The 22,079-nt window shown below is 44.7% G+C and overlaps 1 protein-coding gene across 1 annotated transcript; it reads left to right on the top strand.

The window, feature by feature from the left end:
• The first annotated feature begins 1,169 nt into the window (after positions 1 to 1,169).
• Positions 1,170 to 18,487, top strand: ankrd6a (ankyrin repeat domain 6a). Its single transcript, XM_062522173.1, has 15 exons — positions 1,170 to 1,513; positions 4,949 to 5,053; positions 6,225 to 6,323; positions 6,944 to 7,042; positions 7,881 to 7,979; positions 8,678 to 8,776; positions 9,833 to 9,931; positions 11,215 to 11,517; positions 11,632 to 11,736; positions 12,327 to 12,458; positions 12,869 to 13,012; positions 14,896 to 15,048; positions 15,934 to 16,047; positions 16,956 to 17,265; positions 17,677 to 18,487. The coding sequence occupies exons 2-15, from the start codon at positions 5,048 to 5,050 to the stop codon at positions 18,381 to 18,383; spliced, it is 2,469 nt and encodes an 822-aa protein (XP_062378157.1). The 5' UTR covers positions 1,170 to 1,513; positions 4,949 to 5,047; the 3' UTR covers positions 18,384 to 18,487.
• The last annotated feature ends 3,592 nt before the right edge of the window (positions 18,488 to 22,079 follow it).

The following is a 22,079-nucleotide window of genomic DNA, read 5'->3' as shown; positions in this document are numbered from 1 at the left end:
TATGTAATTACTGGCTGAAACAGAAAAAAATGTTTATTGTATCAATTAGAGACTATTTTCTTGTAAATGCTCTTGGCTCAGTAATAAAAGACCCATTGGATGTACTGTTTGTAAACATGAAATGGGAAGTGCTTTGTTGTGCAAAAGTGTAATTCGTTTAAGATCTTGGAGATTTTTAGGATCAGTGAAGTCAAGAGATTAGAATCTCTCCTTAACATCCCAGCGTAATCCTCAGGGAGTATCATAAAGGCTTTGTGGCTCTCACTCAGCAATCTGTTAGGCTGCAAACTTGTTTGCTCCACTTTAATGTGGGCTGGGAGATTGAGGTTTCCAGTGCCACAGTCCAGGGTCTTTTCTGCCACAGGGGTTAGTTGGTTTTCTTGTAAGCCCCCACCTGTCGGGTCCCTCTCTTTGCCTCTGCACATGAATGGGTTTAGCAGTGCTCGGCTTCCTTTCTCTAGCACAGATGACAAGAGCAAAATCCCTTCGCTGCCTCAAGTTCAGTGTTCTTAGCTTGATTTTTTCATTCGGGGCTTTACTGAAGCTTTTAAATAAAGCTTAATTCTGCTTTTGCGCCCTGACACGACCTCCCTAAAATGCCTAGCGCAGATACAGGGCGCTGTTATTGTTTAACGGCAAACATCGGTGGCCGTGTTTGGGTTTGCACAGTTCTCCAACACTGATCAGTATTTTCATGCAGATTCTGAAGTGCAGTCTTAGTCTTTTTTTTTTCTTTCTCAAACTCAAGCTCTCAGCTGGAAACTTTGCTATCACGAAGCTCCTTGAGGAGCAATGCTATTCTCCCCACAGTTGATTATTAATTCATAGGAAATCATAGCAGTGGATGGAATGTTTGAAGTAAATTAGTGGAAGCTGTTTTAAACCAAGGTCATTCCAGAGGAAGCCATAATACACGATTACAGTACATTTAACTAAGAGCTGTGTGTTCTTTTTTTCCAATCAGTAACTGTGTGAACCTCAGTAATGAAATGAATTATAGCCACAGGAATGAGGTAAGGAGAGTGAAAGACATTAATTTACTCAATGGCACTACATCTGAAATGATTTCCCGGTGCGGTCCTGACCTCCTGTGTGTCCTTGCGACCCTGATAAAATAAAATCTTTTTAAAATCTTTTTTTTTGTCCTTCTTCTATCCTGCACTTCCTCCCCTCCTCTCTCTCTCTCTCTCTATCTCATCTCCCTCCTCCTCCCTCCCCCTCTGTCTGTCTGTCGCTCTCTCTCACTCTCTCTCTGTGTCACACACACACACACACACACGCATGCACACACACACACACGCACACAGACACACATGCTCTAGGTCATCAGTGGCATCTTTGTGCTGGAGATTGTTGGAGATTACTACTTTACCTCGGGCACACATGCCCAGTACGAGGTCAGTGGTGGTGGATGTTGATGTGGATGGATGGCTCATGAGAGAGAGGAGCCTTACGCTGGGCAAACGGGCGCGCGTCGAATGCCAATGAGCAGGCCACGGGCATCATCATCAAGGTAAGTGAAAAGAATGGCTCGGACCGAGGCACCATCACCTATTCTTCATCATCTTCTTCTTCTTCTTCTTCGTCTTATTTATTTATTTATTTTGTCTTTGAAAGTGACTGAAGTAGATACAGAGAAAATATGATGGGACTCTGCTGGAGGTCAGAGAGAAAAGTATGCATTAGCGGTTTAATGATTGACTTTCGATTTTTCCATCAACGTACTTCATATTTCAAGGTTCTTTTTAATAACTTCACCTGACCTTTTTTAATGAAGGGGAAAAAAAGGTTCCAACATCATTAAAAGTTCAATTAAGTTTTTGTTGTCAAAAGACGAAACTAATGGCTTCATATTTATGGATATACTTCTGTTTCTGTCTTTTCTGGTGGACTTGGTTGACAGTAGCTTGTTGATATATTTCGGTGCCAGGAACCACAAATTAATTCTCAATTTCCCTTCTAGTAATTTGACAGGCATGTCTACTTGTCTATGAGCCCCCACTAAATGCCATTTTCATCATTAAATTGTCTGAAAGCTATTTTATTTGTTGTTGTTTTGACTACGGAACTGTATATTTTAACATGTAAAAGCGCCTACGCTGAATAATCCTTCGCTTGCGCACAGCTGTCTCACTAAAAGCCTGAATGTTTAATTTCATACTGCATGCACCTCCTGTTGGGGCGTGGGACCCAGTAGCTAATGCTGCGGCACAGACCTCACAGATCTCCATCTGTTGCCGTCCACATCTGGAGGCGAGGCAGACCAACATCTGTGCTGCAGAGGCGGGCGCAAGCCTCTCCTGAGCTAACAGCTATAGGCTCATTCGCTCCTGAATCTCAATGCACAGTGTATATGTGTGATGCATAGTATACAGTATATAGTGCTGGTTTGTCAATCATCGCACAGCGAGTGTCTGTGTGGATTTAATGTGGTCTGAGAGTCTCACTACAGTACTGTGTTTTATGTATTATGCATCTGTGTAGTACATAGACTTGGCACCGGATTTTCAAACTTAGAGTTTTAGTTTTTGTATCTGTATCTGTGTTGGAGCGCGGGTCGACTCTCACCACTGTGTGTGTGTGTGTGTGTGTGTGTGTGTGTGTGTGTGTGTGTGTGTGTGTGTGTGTGTGTGTGTGTGTGTGTGTGTGTGTGTGTGTGTGTGTGTGTGTGTGAGAGTGTGTGTGTGTGTGATTGTGTGTGAGTGTGTGTGTATGTGTGTGTGTGCATGCGCGTACGTGTGCGTATGTGTGTGTGTGTGTGTGTGTGTATGTGTGTGTGTGTGTGATTTGTGATGCATGTATGAGTTGGCATTAATTTTTCAAAACTTGTGTTTTTTGTGCGCGTAGCTCGGTGTGCGACTTGCCTCGGCTCATCGCTGATTTTTCAGCATTGTTCCATAAATGTTAGCTGTGAAGTTGCCTCGGGGCACTGCATTAAGAGGAGACATTTTCTATCAAATTGCATCACCATGTCAAAGAAAGCTCTTTTTTTTCTCCTCTTTAGTTTCCTTCTGATCTGAAGCAATCGCATTTCAAATCATAGAAGCCTGAGTCAGTGTGTGACACATAGGCTCACCACTGAGTTTTAGCCTGGCTCCTTAACGAGGCCAACCTGTCTTTCACCATTTCAATTGTAAAGTCACCTGGTGGCAGGTGTCACCTGTAGAACGTTTCAATTGCAGGATAGTAAAAAAAACGTAGAAAAGTTGTCTCTTGTGTGGCTCCTTCCTCCTTGTCTAGTACAAATATTACCCCGGTGAAGTAAAAGCCAAACCGTTCACCTCAGACAACAGTGTGGCAGCTGCAGTATCACAGCCGAGGTTTCTGAATGTCACCATCCATAAAACATCCTGCGGCTCATGAATGTTGCAGCGTGTTGTGGAGCCGTCCCGAGCACCACTCTTCCTGAGCTCCGTGGGTCTTGAGCAGAGACAGAAACAGCCGGAGGTGAAGCGAGGAGGTGAGGCGAGGAGGCGAGGCGAGGAGGTGAGGCGAGGAGGCTCGCTGCGGTGGGCTCAGGGTGCTGGAGGAGCCTCGGGGGGTGCGTGCCGTCAGCACGGACGTCCTAGCAGGGTTGACAGATGTCAGGGCATGGACCCACACACACACACACACACACACACACACACACACACACTGGAGTTCCTACAGGCACAGTGCTGTGATGGGGGAGACACTGTGCTCAAGGTCTCATGTGTATTAGGTGTAAGTACAGTAGAAGTGTAAGTAAAGAACGTTAATCAAGATTGAGATGGGATTTGAGTATTTGGTTCTTTGTTGAAAGTGGCAATCATTGTCTTGTTTGAACAGCATTTTTGATTATTGTTTGAAGTTTCTTTTTAAAGATTTATGTAGTTTAGTTTATTTGCTTCGAGATATAATATACTTTATACTTTGAGATGTTTTTGATCATGTGTATATGGCGTGTGTGCTTGTCAGTCACTTAAATGATGAAGCGTGATTGAATCTCAAAAAGTGTAATTGAATATAGCATAGGCCTACTTTTAATGATGCTGAAATATTTCTCTCAGTTGGCAGATTAGTGTTTATCTCTTTCCCTTTACCGATCTTTTTCTCTGTATGATTGACTGTGATTGTCTTCTTCATTCGTCTGTATTTAATGTTTAACATGGTTTAGCAGGTCTCAGGTATCCAAGAAACTCAACAAATGTATTGATTCAGATTTGGTATGCTGAGTGTGTATGCTTGTGCGTGTTTGTGCATGTTTGTCTGTGTGTGTGTGTGTGTGTGTGTGTGTGTGAGAGAGAGAGAGCGAGAGAGAGAGAGTGTGTGTGTGTGTGTGTGTGTGTGTGTGTGAGAGAGAGAAAGAGAGAGAGTGTGTGTGTGTGTGTGTGTGTGCACATTGTGCATCATATGTGCTTGTGTGCTTTAATAGACAGCCCTCCAGACATCCCTTGTGTCAGTGCTGATCTTGGGCTTATGGTGTGCTGTTAGACATTCCTCTGAGGGGGAATGCAGTCTGGACATCTGTGATGATGGAAACACACACACACACACACACACACACACACACACACACACACACACTAGGGAGAATGCTGTTTGTTGTTATGTGTTATTTTGGTCGTTTGGGATAATAGGTTATTTTGGCATTCGGGAATAATAGGTGTATTCAAAACAAATTATGAAAGTATGCGTGACATGATTTAACTTCATAAACGACTCCCTCTTCATTATCTCACTAAACAGATGCTTGTGATTGGAACCTGAATGCACAGTGGCAGTATTATGCATTCATGTCATCCTTCCATCTGACATCAATCACTGCAAGACCAACAAGCATGCTCTTCTCTCTTCTCTCTTTTTTCTCTATTCTTGCTTTTTTCTTCTCTCTTTTCTGTTCTCCTCTCTCTTCTCTGCTCTCTTTTCTCTTCTCTCTTCTCTCTTCTCTCTTCTGATGGAGTGTGTTTATTTCCCTCTTTTCTAGAAGTGAGAGCATCACTTCCTTGTTCTGCGTCTTCACCCCGTGTCTGTGAGCCGCTCTGTACCTGGCTGTGGAACATGCTCGTTCCTCTCACCACAGGGGATGATGGTCAGTCTGCATCTACTTCAGCACCCATTGGGAATACTATGTTGATAATGATATATAAGAAATTATGGTTAATTGGGATCTATTTAAACATCTCTTAGGGACATTATATTGATATATACAGTAAGTGATATTTGGATCTTCTTAAACACATCTTAGAATATTATATTGATATATGAGAGTGATGATGGTTAGTTTGTATGCTTAAACGACTCTTAGGAACAATATATTCACATACAAGTGATGATGGTTAGTTTGGATCTACTTACAGTAAGCACTTCAAAGGATCATTATATTACAATATTGAATACTAAATTGAAATATGAAATTGTGTGTGAAACCCATTTCATTTTTTTAATTGTAAAAATCGAACAGTTCGATCATTAGCCTCTACTTCAGTGACTTGTGATTAGTGATGTGAGGATGCACATCCTGCTCTTTGAGTGCCTCTTGGTGGAGAGAAGTGGAATTTGAAAAGAGTAAGATGTCACCCGTCCCATCTCACTCAGTCCAGTGTCCCACATCTTTGTTTGTTTTACTCGTGTTGTGGATGACTGGAGTAAGGGCTGCAGTGTGCTGTCTGTGTCTCTTTGCATTTCCCCTTTCTTCAATATCTCCCTCTCTTCCCTTCTTCTTCCTCTCTTCCCTTCCCCTTCTCTCTTTCTCTGTGTTTCATTCTGTCTGTCTGTCTATTTGTCATTCATCCATTTCTCTCTCTCTCTTTCCTCTCTCCCTCACATACTCTTTTTCTCCCTCTCTCTTATTCCCCCTCTCTCTCTGTCCCTTCCCCCTCGCTGTCTCTCTTTCTCTCTCTCTCTCATATCTCCACTCTCTTGCTTCATCCCTCCCTCTCTCACCCCCTCTCCCCTCCCCTCTCTCTGTCTCTTCCTCTGCCTCTCTCTCTCTCTCTCATATCTCCACTCTCTCGCTCCCTCCCTCCCTCTCTCTCTCTCCCTCTCTCTCTCTCTGATGTCTCTTTCCCCTCTCTCTGTCTCTCTCTCTCTCAAATCCCCACTCAATCACTCACCCTTTCTCTCCCTCTTTCCCTCCCTCTCTCCCTGATGTCTCTTCCTCCCTCTCTCTCTCTCTCTCTCTATCTCTTCTCTCCCTCGCTCCCCCCTCTCTCTCTCATATCTCTTCTGTCCCCCGCTCCCTGTCCTCTTCCCCACAACAGTCCCATCAGACAGCGCTCCACAAAGCGGCGATGGTGGGCAGCCGTGACGGCGTCGCAGCTCTCATCAAAGGTGGCTGCGCTCTGGACCTGCAGGACAAAGCAAGTGTCTCCTCCACGGAGAGAGAATCTTACCTCCATTTCACAACACAGCATGCACTGCACGTACACGATGTGGTGTGGTGTACGGAACATCTTGACCGTCATCGATTTCCTGAGACGTTGTCTCATGTCTCTTAACTCCTAAACGAAAAATCAACAGCAAAAAGCAGCTCTCACATATAAAGAGCAGGAAGCGTGAAACAGGAAAACAAGTGTCCAGAGGAGACGTACAGTACTGACCTGGTCTCTGAGATCCTGTTTGTAGATTTCTCAGACATCCAAAGTCTCCTGGAAGTTCCATGCTGATGCATATTGATATCGGCTCACGAGCCATTGCAAATTAGATAAAGTGTCCTGGAATATGGAGCGAGTCTGCAAGAGCACATGCATTAGAATGTGTGTGTGTGCACGTGTGTGTGTGTGTGTGTGTGTGTGTGTGTTTGTCCATGTAGTGTCTGATGATTGGAGTGCCATTACTGTGTATACAGAATTGGTTATGTTCCCTGCCAACATCACCGGCTTGATTTATGAAGCACTTGCATTGTGACGGATTTGTGTCTTGGTGAGTCGTGGTCTTAAGAACTGTGTCACTTGACTTGACATCATCTCCTCTTTGGCAGGACGGAAACACAGCTTTGCATGAGGTGTCCTGGCACGGCTTCAGTCAGTGTGTCAAACTCCTGGTAAAAGCCGGCGCTGACGTCCTCACCAAGAATAAGGTACACACACCAAACCTCTCCATACAACACCAGACCTATCCAGTGCTGTCCAATCCAAACCAAAAAGAACCAGACCAGAGGAACATACAGTGAAACATATTTACTGATTTATTCATATATGACTGATAACTTCAGGGGCAACCACTGATCTACACTCTTAAAACAAACGTGTTATAAACAGCTAAAAACTATTCAAGTTGTGTTATTTTCAACACATGTTGTGTAACAAATAACAAAAGCAATGTGTTGGAAACAACACAGACTGTGTTGTCCCTATCTGGACACAGAGATGTGTTACTGTAACAGCGCAAGTTGTGTTGTTTTCAACACATTTCTTTAAAGAGTGTAACAATGCAATGCATTACTTTGTATGAACATTGAACACAACTTGATCCAGCACTCCTTTAGAGGTCAGCGATTACTCCTAGAGTTGCCCCAGTAACCTCCCGCCCTCTCCATAGACCTGAGTGCTTGCTAATCCTATTCAATGCAGTCCAATGCAAACTCAATCAATGTGAACCAAATGTATCCCGTGTAGACCAAGTCAATAGTGTATTGCAACCTCTCAAAACTCTAACACCCTTCTCTCTCCTCTCTCTCCCTCTCCCACTGTCTTCCCCTCTCTCTCTCTCTCCTCTCTCTCCTCTCTCTCCCTCTCCCACTGTCTTCCCCCCTCTCTCTCTCTCCTCTCTTCCTCTCTCTCCTCACTCTCCCTCTCCCACTGTCTTCCTCTCTCTCTCTCTCCCCTCTATCTCTTTGATTGTCTCTTCCTCTCTTCCTCACTCGCTCTCTCTCACTCACTCCCTCTCTCTCTTCCTCCCTCTCTCTCCTTGTCCAGGCAGGAAACACAGCGTTGCATCTGGCCAGTCAGAATGGCCACTGCCAGAGTGCTCGTCTTCTCCTGCTCGGAGGGTCCCAGCCCGACAGCAAGAACCATGTTTGTCCAACTGTGTTAATCTGACCACACACTATTTACACACAGCGCCCAGTGGCTCGCTCGCTGTTTAATCCAGGCCTAATCCACCGGATTTGTGCACGGCTGCATTGAAAGAGTCGTTTGTCAAGCACACAGAAGAGAGAGTTTAATGCCACAGTATTTAAGTCATGCTCATGTTTACATTGAGAACAACTCCGCAAAACATACAGACTTTTAATGTAGGAACGTACAATTCAGTTGCTGTAATCAGACATGACTGTTGTTCCGCTGTCTGTCTGTCTCTTTTACTAATGCTGTGTCTGTCTTTCTTTCTATTTCCCTTTCTTTCTTTGCTCTTCTCTTTCTCTCTCACATTATCTTGCTATCTGTCCATTTCTTTCTGTCCTTCTTTCTATCTCCCTCTCTCTTTGTTTTTCTCTCCCTATCACACACTCTCTCTCTCCTTCTGGCTTTCTTTCTATCTCACTATCTTGCTTTGTTCTTCTCTCTGTTTCTCGTTCACATTCTCCTGCTATCTCTCCTTCTCTTTCTGTCCTTCGATCTATCTCCCTTTCTCTCTTTGTTTTTCTCTCTATCACACACTCTCTCTTTCTGTCTTTCTTTCTATCTCCTTTCTCTCTCTGCCTCTCACTATCAAATGGTGCTGCCATATTTAATACTTCCCTTCCCCTCACTCTTTTCTTCTGCCTCTTTATCAGGTAGGAGACACGTGTTTGCACACCGCCTCTCGCTACAATCAGCTGGCCATGATCAAAATTCTGCTCGGCGCTCTTTGCTCTGTGGCGGAGAAGAATGAGGTGGGTTGGTTGCCATAGCACTCACCCTATGCTGTGCCAGTGTCAACACTCTATCCAACGCAACACCTCGGGGAAAACGTGTTTCAATCTCCAGTAAATTAATTGGTTATTCACTGACCTGTGCACCCAGTTAGCATTTACATAGGCTATTAGATGTGTTCCTCATGACATGTTATATGAAGTGAGATTTGTGTATATTACAGGGGTTTTTTTATTGCTTTGACCTGCTTAAAGAAACCTTCTTTGCACAGAAGAAAATTCCTTGCATAAGTCTGAATCTCTGATACACTTGTGTGAACTTCCTTTGCACAATTCTTCAATCAGCTATCATTCATTGTCCATAAGCAATACCATGTCTGCTCTGTGTTGCTATTCGCAAATATGGATGCGGCACATTTAGAGTATTGCGCTGCCTATTTGGTGAAGGAAACAGTACCAAAGGTGTTTACTGTTGTTCTATTTCAGTGAAAACAAGACAAGTTCTTGAGACTAAAATTGACCTGTACCTAAAACTGACCTTACTATACTGTAACTGAACATGTAGGCAGATGGGTTGGGCCCTTGAGTCGTGGATCTGTCCGACGTTTCTTCAATTTTAGGGAGTTTTTCCTTGCCCTGTTACTCATGGGCCCTCTCTGAATCTCTGAATGTTTAACAGTCTGTAAAGTGCCATGAAACGTGTAATGTTTTGGCGCTCTATAAGTGAAATGAAATTGAAAATTGAAAAAAATTGAAGTCGTATAGCTCAATGAAGTGTGTCTTGTCTAGGTGCTTACTGTAGGTCTGTAGGAAGATTTAATACATATAGCAAACAGTGATTTGACTGCAAGTTGTGTTGTTTGAAGGCAAAAATGCCTTTTGTTGCGTGTTTTAATTGTTTTGATAGTCTTACAGTCTATTGCAAGCAAAACATGTAATTTTTCCAAAGTGATTCTATTTAGACTTGTGTATTAATAACTGTTTTGACAATGTGATGTCAGAGTACTAAAGTGATCGAGAAAATCTGTAATGAGGTTAATGATGGAGGTCAGTGTAATGCGGAGATGTTGTTTTCAGGTAGGAGATACTGCCCTGCACGTTGCTGCTGCTCTGAACCACAAGAAGACAGTAAATCTGCTACTGGAGTCGGGAGCTGACAGCGGCATCAGAAACAATGTGAGTGAGAATTAGCTTAATTAGGCCTATTATACAAGCACATTAACATTAACATGAGAAAAGTTAATCCATTTCGAAATGTTTAGTAAAGGTATATATTATGTTAAGCGTTTTAAATGACAAGATGAAAATGAGAAAGTAAGTAAGTAAAGTTTATTTTTAGAGCACATTTAAGCACAGCTGGCACAGACCAAAGTGCTGTACATAGTGCATTTCCCACATTATAATAAAACCAAATCAAATAGTTACACTTACAGATCAGTGATTTAAGCTAAGGTGACATCAAGAGATAAACACTTAATTACAGACATAACAGGGTAAGACAATTAAAACACAGGGAAAGCCAATGTAAAGCGGTGTGTTTTGAGCCTGGTTTTGTACTGTGATTGAAGGGGCATTTCTGATGTCAGTTGGCAGTGGGAGACTAAAGTAGAGAGAGTTACAATATTCATTGAACAAACTTAAGTTCAGAAATGGTTCTTAATTGCTAAAAACTGGTCTTAAATGAGATTTGTTTGTCCAGGTTCAGATGGCAGTCTGATTACATGCGTGGTATTTAACATAGGGGTCAAGGATGGCAGGGATGGAACTTTGGATTTTTGAAGGACAATGATGAGATGATTCATATGTTTTTTCACAGATTCAGTTTTAAAAAGAGTTTGCTATGAATGCTATGAAATGATTGATTGACTCATTGATTGATTGATTGATTGATTGATAGATTGATTGATTGAACAAACAAGCTAACAAATGAATATCCATATTTCCCAGATGTTTTGCTTTTGATCATTCTGTTCTTAAGTTCGACGTCACAAGCCCAACAGCTTTTTTTGTGGAAAGACGTTTACTAGCACAGCCAGATGGTTTTTGCAACTTGTAAACATAGTCATCATGACCTCCATCAGTACAAGTCAGTAGTAAAAGATGACGATTTTCTTAAAGGTTACTCAGAATAGCAGAAAAAATGGTGAAAAACAAGTGAGTCTGAAAGCCGTTGGACCTGGAAAGAGATTTATTATCCCATTTTTGCATCATCACTTGCTGTAAAGACACGGTGTTCAGCGGTGTGGGCTTGACGCGCAGGATTTTAGAAGAGTTTTTTTATCCCTGTGCAGCTGCCGCGCGGCAGACGTTTCTAGTGGGCTTTGCTCCGTTAAAAACAATGGAGTTCTCATTTTTTTTCTTGTCGCGTCGCCTCGCGTACGTGTCTGGTGGGCGCCGGGCCTTAATAACGGAATTCGAGGCCTGATTTCAGACTCTAGTGTACCCCGACTCCTCCTCAGGCGGGCCAGACGGCTGTGGATAAAGCCCGGGACCAGAACCACAGAGAGGTGGCCGTGCTCCTGTCCAAAGCCGACCAGGTGAGCAGCACCGCTGTCAGACCACACGCTACCTGCCCCGCTACGCCACGCCGACTCACCGTCATTCACCATCAGGTCATCAGCACAAGGTCATTCACCACCACAAGGTCACTCATCACAAGGTCATTCACCACAAGGTCACTCACCACCACACAGCAAGAGGAGAGGGCAGCATATCATTTCATTACGCTGCCGTTCATACACGGACTTGTGTGCTGTCACGTGGTATGTGTACACTGTTTCATTGCACTCTTTCCATACTGAACTGGTGAGGTGAATGACTCTGAAATCTAGTCTGTCTGTCTGTCCGCTTGCCTGTGTCTTCTGTCTGCCTGTCAGGGTCATCGCTTTGCTCGGGCGAGGACGGTGAGGAAGAGGAGAGACCAGCTGAAGACTGCCCGGAGAGCTCAGTCCGTCCCCAGGGATGAGGTCCCTGCAGGCAAGGTAAAGTCTGGAGCAGAAACAAGCACTCAAACACACACTGTTTCACAAAATAATTGCACAAATATACACACACACACACACACACACACACATTCACACAAACACTGACTCACGCACGCACGCACGCACGCACGCACGCACGCACGCACGCACGCACGCACGCACGCACGCACACACACACACACACACACACACACACACACACACGCCTGTGGACATGTTCAAGTGCCGGGATCCAGCACTCTATTTTTCAGCCCATGGTTTCTAACCCCATTGAACCTTCACAAGACTCCAGATCCCGTGATTAAGATTCTCTACCACATTGTAGTTTGACCTCAGCGCTAGAAAAACTGGACTCATTTATTAATGCATACAGATGCTCTAATAACAAATGAATAATGTATATCTAAAAAAAAAAACTTCTAAGGCCTGAACTTTTGACTTGACATGCAGTTATACCTGTCCAACCGTGGCACGGTAGCATGGTAGAGCATAACAATGATCTCGGTCACGACTACAGAAAATGTGTGTGTGTGTGTGTGTGTGTGTGTGTGTGTGTGTGAATTACCTGTGTGCTGGGGTTCTTGCAGGAGATCACATCCGTGGCTGAGGCTGAGGACTCTCACAGCAGTGACCAGGCCCTCAACAAACGCATCGAGATGGTCAGCAAAGCTATGTCCAGCCCTCGAAACAGGAGGAAGCTACGCAGGCTCAAAGACAGGGTACGAGGACGCAAAGACACGTCTTTTGCCTTTAAAGGAGTGCTTGGCTGATGAATGGACAATCAATGCTTACTTTGTATAGCTTGGTAATCACCAGACGAAGCTCATTATTTTAAGATTAAACATTAGTCTGGGGAGTCTGCGCTTTATATAGTGCACAAGAGGCGTGATCAATGGGTACAGTTCAAATTACAATTGCTCTGTCGCTAGTTTGGAGTTTAACACGGTTTTAAATCCCAACTCCAGCTCCAGTTTAAAACCGTGTTAAACTCCAAACTATAGCGGCAGAGCAATTTGTAGTTTAAAAAAAGCGTCTTTTCGTGTTACCGTCCCATAAATAAGCAAACAAATAAATAAATAAATAAATGCTTAACTTACTTTTCGTCCCTCCCCTGCTGGTGGTGTTCCAGGCTGACCCCCACGCGAGGAGGGGGGGTCACGGGAGACGAGCGCGCAGTGCCAGCCCACCGGACGAGGACGACGCCACCTTCCCCGACGGCAAAGCCTACCAGCTGTACACGCTCTACCGCGACAAGGACGGCAAAATCAAACAGGTCAGAACACCTGTCACTCATCACTCAAATACCTGTCAGTGGTCACCTAAACACCTGTCACTCGATCATCACTTTTTTTTTTTTTTTTTTTTAAAACATGTATTTATTGAGTTTTGTACATTTGGCAAACAAAAACATTACAGCAAGGCACATATAATAAAACAGAAAGGAAAAATACGGCTTGTTTTATTCATTTATTTATTTATTTAAAAAAACTGCAATTCTGGCGGATTCTGAGCTCCGTGTACAGAATGCAAATGTTTAAAAAAGCATACAGTACAATACATATATAAATACATTATCATCATTACATTAACCCCGTAGCCTAAAGCACAGAGCAACATATTGCACATCAAAGGCCAACAACAGAGACGCTACTAATAGAATTAAGGTTATGTAAAAGAAGTGTAAGAACAGGCATAAAAGCCTATAAATAAAAAAAGACGTATAAATATTGCATCGCATGCTGCTGAGTGGTATGATTCTAATCTACCAAGATCTTAATAATTTAGTACAGTAAACATCAACACACTTCTGCATCGCCTCCAGCACCTACAAGTAAACTCAACTCTGGTGCTCCGGATGAAGACCCATTCTTTTCCCCTATTAATACGAATGAGATCACCTGAACCTTTTTAATATGCAGACGACGTGGCCTTGGTGGCCAACTAGACAGATAAGCACACCCTGTCCACTATCATGCAGTATGTCAACACAATAGCACTGTGGTTCAAGAACAGCTCATTGGAATAGAACATAACTAACACTAAGGAACTAAATATCAATCTTAATAAAACAATTTAAATGTCATGAAAATTATAATTTAAAAAAATAGACCAAAAACGCAGTTACTGCCTTCTTGCTTTGTAGGGCAGTACACTGCTATGGATGGCACATGAAACCCCACATCCACTCTCCACTCCTGTAAAACTGGAGGGGCAAGTAGTGGAACAGGTTGAGTACTTGAAGTATGTAGACAGTGTTTATAAAAAAAGCACAACAAAGCATGTGTCTCTTAAGGAACCTCAAAGGATTTTGATGTCAGAAAGGACATTTTATCTACAGTATAGTAGACAATCTCCTTCAACATCACATCCTGGTGCTGCTTCCTAACAAACAGATGCCAGGGAAAGCTGGCTAGCATACTCAAGCAGGCGGTAAGATAATCAGCATCCCACAAAAACAGCTGTCAGATCTGTACATTCAGGCAGTGGAGAGGAAATCCAATTCCATTCTCCAGGATCTCTCCCACCCCCTCCACCGATGTTTTGTGCTTCTACCATCAGGCAGAAGATAGAGTGCCTCTGGCCAAAAAGTCACTATACACAAAATCCCTCACACCCAAGGCTATACACACACAAAACATACATCTTACACAAACGTCACGCACACATAATAAGGACATCGCCTTCAATCAAAGAAAACATTCTGACATGGCAACATGTTGAACAATAAAGCTTTTTGAATCTTTTGAATCTTGAATCTTGAATAACATTTAGATTTATTTAAGATTTAGGATAATGTAATAGGATAAGGATTATTGAAACAAACTCTCACGATCTCCAATAATTCTGGGTGATGTATATGACTTATGAGTAGGCTGTATCAACACAGTATTCTCTAAGTGGGTCTTTAGTGCAGCATCTCTATGGAGGGTAATGTTGTTATTGCTCGAGCCCAACTCCTCCTGACCTTGTCAAAGTGTCCTTGAGCAAGACACCGAAACACCTAAGCCCAGTGCTCCCGATGAGCAGGTTGGCGCCTTGCATGGCAGCCACCGCCATCGTTGTGTGAATGGGTGAATGTGAGGCATGATATGTAAAGACACATAAATGCAGTCCATTTACCATCTACCATTTACCATTTACCATTGCTCTCCTCAGGCCCCGGCCACAGACTGCCACTGCAAGCCTCTGATCAAGAAGCTGGAGAACCAGCTGAAGGCCACCAAGATGGAGATCCGCTCTCAGATCTACAGCATCCACGAGGAGATGAACAGCAAGTTGGGCCGCATGGACCGACAGAGCAAACACCAGGTGTGCATCACTCCTCACCCAAACACCTGTCACTCATCATCTAAACACACGTCACTCATCACTCAGACACCTGTCACTCATCACTCAAACTCATCACTCAAACACCTGTCACTCATCATTCAAATCCCTGTCACTGGTCACCTAAACACAAATCACTCGCCACTCAAATACCTGTCACTCATCACTCCAACACCTGTCACTCATCACACTTCACATTAGCAAAACTCACCGAACCATCGGCCCAAACGTTTTAGTGTGAATGTAATCCATCACTCATCATTTACAGTGAACACCCACCACTTGTCAAACAGCTGTCATTCGCCACTTCAACATGTGATGAGTCTCAGATTTCAGTCATGTTACAAGTCTCTGGCACATTTCACTTGCCTCATAAACGTGTTGTGGTGCACATAGTAGTGGCTAGCGAGAAATATCCTATAGAATGCTGTACTGCATGTATAGACATAACATAAAAGGCAGACAGGAAGAGACATTTCAACTAACTTTGTCCGTCCGTTTTTTTTATAACAACGCTTATATCAAATAAAAGCATTTCTGAGAGTTTGCCAATAGCATAAGACTAGAGAGGAGGTCTAGCCGACTGTGTCAGATCAGGCTAGACCTCCTAGGGATCCTCCAGAATCAATGGTTATCTGGGTTGAAGGGGATATAATTAATGGTGCCCCGTTTTCTTAATCAAGAAACTTTGTTTAACATTCCTCCTGGGTGCGGATCAAAGAGAAAGCTTTAACAAAGACAGATAAGACTCTAAAGATCTGTGTGTGCGTGTGTGTGTGTGCGTGTGTGTGTGCGTGTGTGTGTGTGTGTGTGTGTGTGTGTGTGTGCGTGTGTGTTCCCTATATACATATATTCCTTGGGGGTCAGATCAAAGTGCTTCAGAAGATAGCACAAGAGCGTGTGTCTGTGGAGGGGATGGAATGTTTGTACCGCATCAACCAACGGTCCACCATAGAGAGACTGAACGAGGAGCGCAGACAGGTATGACCAGACCACACTCATCACACACACACACACACACACACACACACACACACACACACACATTTTGAGACAGGAAATCAAATCATAACACATGAAATCCTTTATACTGTACACATAATCTGCTCAATCAAAACTAAGCATCCTAATGGGTTTTCGTTTATGCTAATTCTTAAATCTTACATTTCTGCCAGTAATAATTCGCTAAAGTTAAAGTTGAAGCAGCATCCTGTATATAGACTTATTGAATTGCCTCCTGGCAGGTGTAGATATTGGTCTATTGTGTGTGTTTAAATCTGAAACTGGCTCATGTGATGTGCACATTTCTGTGTGTGTGTGTGTGTCATATGAACTTACCACATACTGTATGAACTTACCAGTGGTCAAATGAAGTAACCTTGCGATGGTCATAGGAACTAACCATGTAGTGGTCATGTTACAGTAACTAACCTTGCGATGGTCATAGGAACTAACCATGTAGTGGTCATGTGAACTAACCATACAGTGGTCATAGGAACTAACCATGCAGTGGTCATAGGAACTAACCATGCAGTGGTCATGTGAACTAACCATGCAGTGGCCATGTGAACTAACCATGCAGTGGTCATGTGAACTAGCCATGCAGTGGTCATAGGAACTAACCATGCAGTGGCCATGTGAACTAACCATGCAGTGGTCATGTGAACTAACCATGCAGTGGCCATGTGAACTAGCCATGCAGTGGTCATGTGAACTAACCATGCAGTGGTCATGTGAACTAGCCATGCAGTGGTCATAGGAACTAACCATGCAGTGGCCATGTGAACTAACCATGCAGTGGTCATGTGAACTAGCCATGCAGTGGTCATAGGAACTAACCTTGCAGTGGTCATGTGGAGTAACCTTGCAGTGGTCTGTGTGGTAAGCAGGCCAGGAAGGCCAGTGAGCTGAAGAACTGGTGCATGTCCAAGATCCAGGACATGGACGTGCGTCTGCCCGGCGACCCGCAGTACTTCAAGCTCCTCCCCTCGCCCTCCGTGGACCAATCGCTGCTGGAGACGGACCCCGAGTGCCTGCCGCTTCTGTCGGTGGTGTCGGAGGAGAGCACCAGCTCCCTGGCCACCTACGTCAACGTGCTGCCCAGCCCAGGGTTGGCACCCTACGCCGCCGGCCCAGGAGCCGACTTCGACGACGTGTTTGGCAGGAAGTACTTCGAGGTGAAAGTGGACAGCTCCTCAGGTGAGCCCGATGCCTAGTGCTCAACACACACTAAAACCCCTAAAACCTTTCTGTCTTACAAGAATCAACACTTCTTTAATGATATTTCAGAAAACTTTCAGTGCAACAACAGTGTATAATGCTTTAATTGTTTAAGGTGTACCGTGACCGTCACAGTGGTGTGACGGGAATGTTGGAAAATAAATGTTCTAAAGAGTATCTGGGTTTATTGAATTGAACCAGGGCCATATAGATACAGTATCTCTCTCTCTAGGGCTCTGAATTGAACATTTAGAACCTTGAATTGTTGCGGCATGGAATCTTATGTTAGAATGTTCAAAACCCCCCACCTTTAAAGGTTAACTGTTATATTGTGATATTCATATACCCCCCCCCCCCCCCCAACCCCCCCAACCCCCCCATCCTGAGTAGAGGATCAGCAGCACCCTCCTGAGCTGGACTACGCCGTCCCCACCCTGCATCTGCCCATGGTCCGGCACCAGCTCTTCTCTCGGCCACGGCCCATCTCTGGCGACCCCCGGTGGCTGCCGGCGGACCTGCAGGAGACCGACTCCTCGGAGCCCCGAGCTGACCGGCACGTCGGCGTCGGCGTGGACGAGTTCTACCTGAGCACGCCCAGCGACAGCCTCTCGCCCTGCAGCCGCCCGCCGGGGGGGGGCGAGAGCGACCCGGACGACGCTCTCCCGCCGGGCTGGCAGCGCCACCGTCTCCCCCCCAGGCCGCACCCGGTCCGCGACGGCATCGCGAGCGCCGCCACCTTGTCCCACCGACACTCGTACGGCGGCGGCGGCGTCGGGAGCGTGCTGGGCGCCAGAGGCGTGCGGTCGCTCGAGCTGTACGGCGGCGGTGTTGCCGTTGGCGTCGGCGGCGTCGGCGGAATGGAGCGTCCGGCGGAGATGTCCTTCATCCAGGAGCGGGACAACCTGCACGCGGTGGAGGTGACGCAGCGCTTCTTCGAGACGGTGTCCACGCAGCTGGAGCGCTGGTACGAGCGCAAGATCAGCGAGGCCCAGCGACTGGCCGAGCAGCGCGCCACTCTCGACCGCTCCTCCCTCATGGAGCGCATCAGCAGCCTGGAGGAGGAGCTGCAGGGCCTCAGGGCCAACACACACACCTAGACACACACAGTAGACATACACACACACACACACACACACACACACACACACCTAGACACACACACACACACACACACACACACACACACACACACACACATACACACACACATACACACACACCCTCGACTGCTCCTCCCTCATGGAGCGCATCAGCAGCCTGGAGGAGGAGCTGCAGGGCCTCAGGGCCAACACACACACCTAGACACACACACACACACACACACACACACACACACCCTAGACCGCTCCTCCCTCATGGAGCGCATCAGCAGCCTGGAGGAGGAGCTGCAGGGCCTCAGGGCCAACACACACACCTAGACACACACACACACACAGTAGATACACACACACGTAGACACACACACACACACACACACACACACACACACACACACACACACACACATAGACACACACACAACCGAACACCAGAACTGGACTGTACTGATTCGATATGAGGAAAAAATGGAGTGTCAAGGCAGACACACACACACACACACACACACACACACTCTCTCTCTCTCTCTCTCTCTCTCTCTCTCTCACTCTCGCTCACATACATACTGTACATACACACACACACACACACACACACACACACACATACACACACACACACACACACACACACGCACACACACGCACACACACACACACACACACACAAACACACTTGATTAAATTAGCTGCACTAGCCGATGCTCTGAGAGAAATTAATGTTATCAGCAATAGTAAAACAGTTTTAATAAAACTCCATTAAAAATGACACACCTGCAAATAATGGGAAATTGCCCTTCATACTGTAGATGACACCCCAAGGAACCAATCTGTGAAAAAAAACCCCTCTTTTCTCCAAAGCTGAAGCAGGCTAAGCTTACTCCTAACAAGAACTGACAGAACAACTCATGTCTAATAGAAACCCCTTTCAATGCCTCTCATCAATAGTTACAGCATCAGAGCAGGACCTCTGACTGGTGCATACTGTATGTCAAATACATTGCGCTAGATTACCTGATAAAAGAGGAAACTATGCGGCCATACTGCCGATACTGAGTGGATTACCAATGACTGGTAATCTTGTCACAGCTCTGAGTCAGCCGGCCAATCACGCGGGCCATACCAATAATCCTATCAAAATATTCCTCGAGAGCAGATTGTGCCCCACTCCTCCTCCACTCCTCCTCTCCTCCACCCTCATGTTTGTAAACACACAGAGCTGAAGCCGCCGTGGAGTAGGAGAGCGAAACAGGATTCAATTACCTGCTCGTGAACAAGGTGTACACACTGGGGAGACTAGATTAGCCAATGCACTCGGAGAGGTTAGGCTCCGTGGATGGCATCTGCAGGCTTGTTTTTGATGGTGAATAATGGATTGTCTACAGTAATCTCAGAAGAGGTGTTTGCATTGCAGTGTGCAGATTGCTCCTGTCAGATGAGACGTTTGAATGGTGATGTGTGATGCACAATGATCAGCTGAGGAGAGAGGCATGCTAGCTGCCTCTGCATCCCGATTCCGAATCGACTTCCTGACACTCAGGCTAAGCCAAACAGACTAAAGAATAAAACAGTATTCAGCAGTATTCATATTCAAGCCCCAGTAGAGCAGTGGGTAACTTCTCCGCTGAAGAGAACAACTGTGTGGACTCGTCTCCTTTAGTGAGAAGTTGAACACTAATCAAGGCTAGATGGAGGCTAGGCAGCATTCTTCTGAGTCAGAATCATTCTGAAAAGGTGGCAGATTTGTGTACAGTATGTGTGTGGACCAAGTTGTTATATTTTTCTGTGATTACTGTAATCTGAATTTAGAATTGCTCCTCTCTGAGACGTGATGACTCACCCACGAGGCTCTTTTTTCTTTTTCTTTTTAAAAACCTTCTTTCTGAAAGAGAAAGGAAATACTAGAGTTACTGTATGTTCTCAAGAGCAGATACTAAAAGATGAAGTTTTTTGTTGACATGTTTTGATTTCTACATACTGTATGCTGAGATGTAGTTGAAGATGTCGTAGAGTTTGTAGTATAACAAATGTTCCTCTCTTTTTTTGGTCAGGGAGCAATGATGAAGACACTGAAAAAGAACTTGCTCCATGTGCTCATTCCAGACTAAATCCTGACTCTATTTTAAGCTCCATCATTGATCCCTGGGCCGCCATGTCGGTTGGGGAGCTCTGTGCTCATGTTACTTTGGGTTCCGTTGGATCCTTTATGTGGGGAACCATGATATTCCGTTATCTGTGCTCCGGATCTGTTGCGTATCTTGACATCATTATTCATTATTTTGTTTTGTAGTGTAATCTCGGATATCTTGATGTACAATCTGTCTGCATGCATATTCATTACAAGATCTTTAATGAATAAATTTAGGAAATTATCTATATTTATCATGTTTTGTCTTTTTTCAATGCTTTTCTATTATTAATATACTGTAATTATGAGTTGTATTTATGTAAAGCAAGATGCTAAAACAATGTAAGTAGTTAAAGTTTAGCACAGACATCCAATACAATGTGCTCGTTTGATGTGGAAATTAAAACAAAACAAAACACAGTCCTTGGATGCTTTTCTAATGTGTAATGTGAATGTCTAATGAATAAATATGGAGAACTGACCTGCATTTTGTTATTGCATTAATTCTCTGGGAGATGGACTGGATTTGACCCTTGTAGGGGTCAGATACTGTAGCATATTCCATGGGGCAGCCCAGATTAACCTACAGTACACACAGGGATGTCTTCCTGATAGTCCAGGCTATTCATTGTTAGGCCGAATGTGTTTATTTTATGTTGTGAACCAGTTTTAACAGATGCTATTAAATATTCTTGAATAAAATGTGTCGGTGGCACTGGTCTGATCTTATATTTTCCCAAACATGCATTTGAATGGTCAGTCTGCTCAGGAGAATGGTGGGAGAACCCATCAGACTGTATCCTGTAGTGCAGCTACATACTCCTCATCTAGTCATGTGCGAGCTCACACGCTGGTGTTGCAACTAGTCACGGGGAGACAGCAACAAGCAATGCACCAGCTGGAATATTCTTCTTTCTTTCTTTCTTTCATTCTTTTTTGTCCTTCCATCATCATTTTTCTTGCTTTCTTGCTCCTTCTCCCCCTCCCCCTCTCTGTCTATGTTTTTCTCCCCCTCTGTGGGAGAATGCATACCCATCTCTCCTTCATGTGAGCTCTCTGTGTCCCTCTCTCCCTCTCTCTGTTTCCCTCTCTCTGGCTGTATGTGCGTGCTGTTTTCTGTGTTTCTGTGCCTCACGTGTGAGTATTTCTGTCACTGTGGCATATGTGCCCTCCCCCACTTTGTCTCTCCCTCCCTCCCACCCTCCCTCTCTCTCTCTCTCTCACTTGCTTTCACTATCCCTCTCTCTCAATTACTCTCTCTCCCACTCTCTCTCTCCCTCTTGCCACAGGCATGTGTGTGTGTGTGTGTGTGTGTGTGTGTGTGTGTGTGTGTGCGCGCGCGCTCCTCTCTCTGTCTGTCTCTCTCCCACCCTCTCTCTCTTTCTCCCTGTGTTGCACGTGCCCACTGCGATACAGAGCTCTAACCTCATTTCACAAACAAGCCATCGCACCCAGCCAACTCCCCAAAGCACATCTAAAACCATTAAACTATTTGTCCACAGGTAGTCAGCATACATTTTTATGGTTTTGAAACACACCATAGCACAATGTTTAAAAAGAAAAAAAGA

Source organism: Sardina pilchardus, chromosome 20 (assembly GCF_963854185.1).
Source record: "Sardina pilchardus chromosome 20, fSarPil1.1, whole genome shotgun sequence".
Taxonomy (NCBI): Eukaryota; Metazoa; Chordata; class Actinopteri; order Clupeiformes; family Clupeidae; genus Sardina; species Sardina pilchardus.
Note: the sequence above shows the minus strand (reverse complement) of the source record. Positions and strands in the feature narration are given on the sequence as shown.

Excerpts from the sequence above, each read along its gene's own strand:
- ankrd6a (XM_062522173.1), top strand. Across the intron at positions 9,932-11,214 it reads ACAGCGGCATCAGAAACAAT|GCGGGCCAGACGGCTGTGGA; the intron begins GTGAGTGAGAAT and ends ACTCCTCCTCAG. Across the intron at positions 16,048-16,955 it reads TGAACGAGGAGCGCAGACAG|GCCAGGAAGGCCAGTGAGCT; the intron begins GTATGACCAGAC and ends TGTGGTAAGCAG.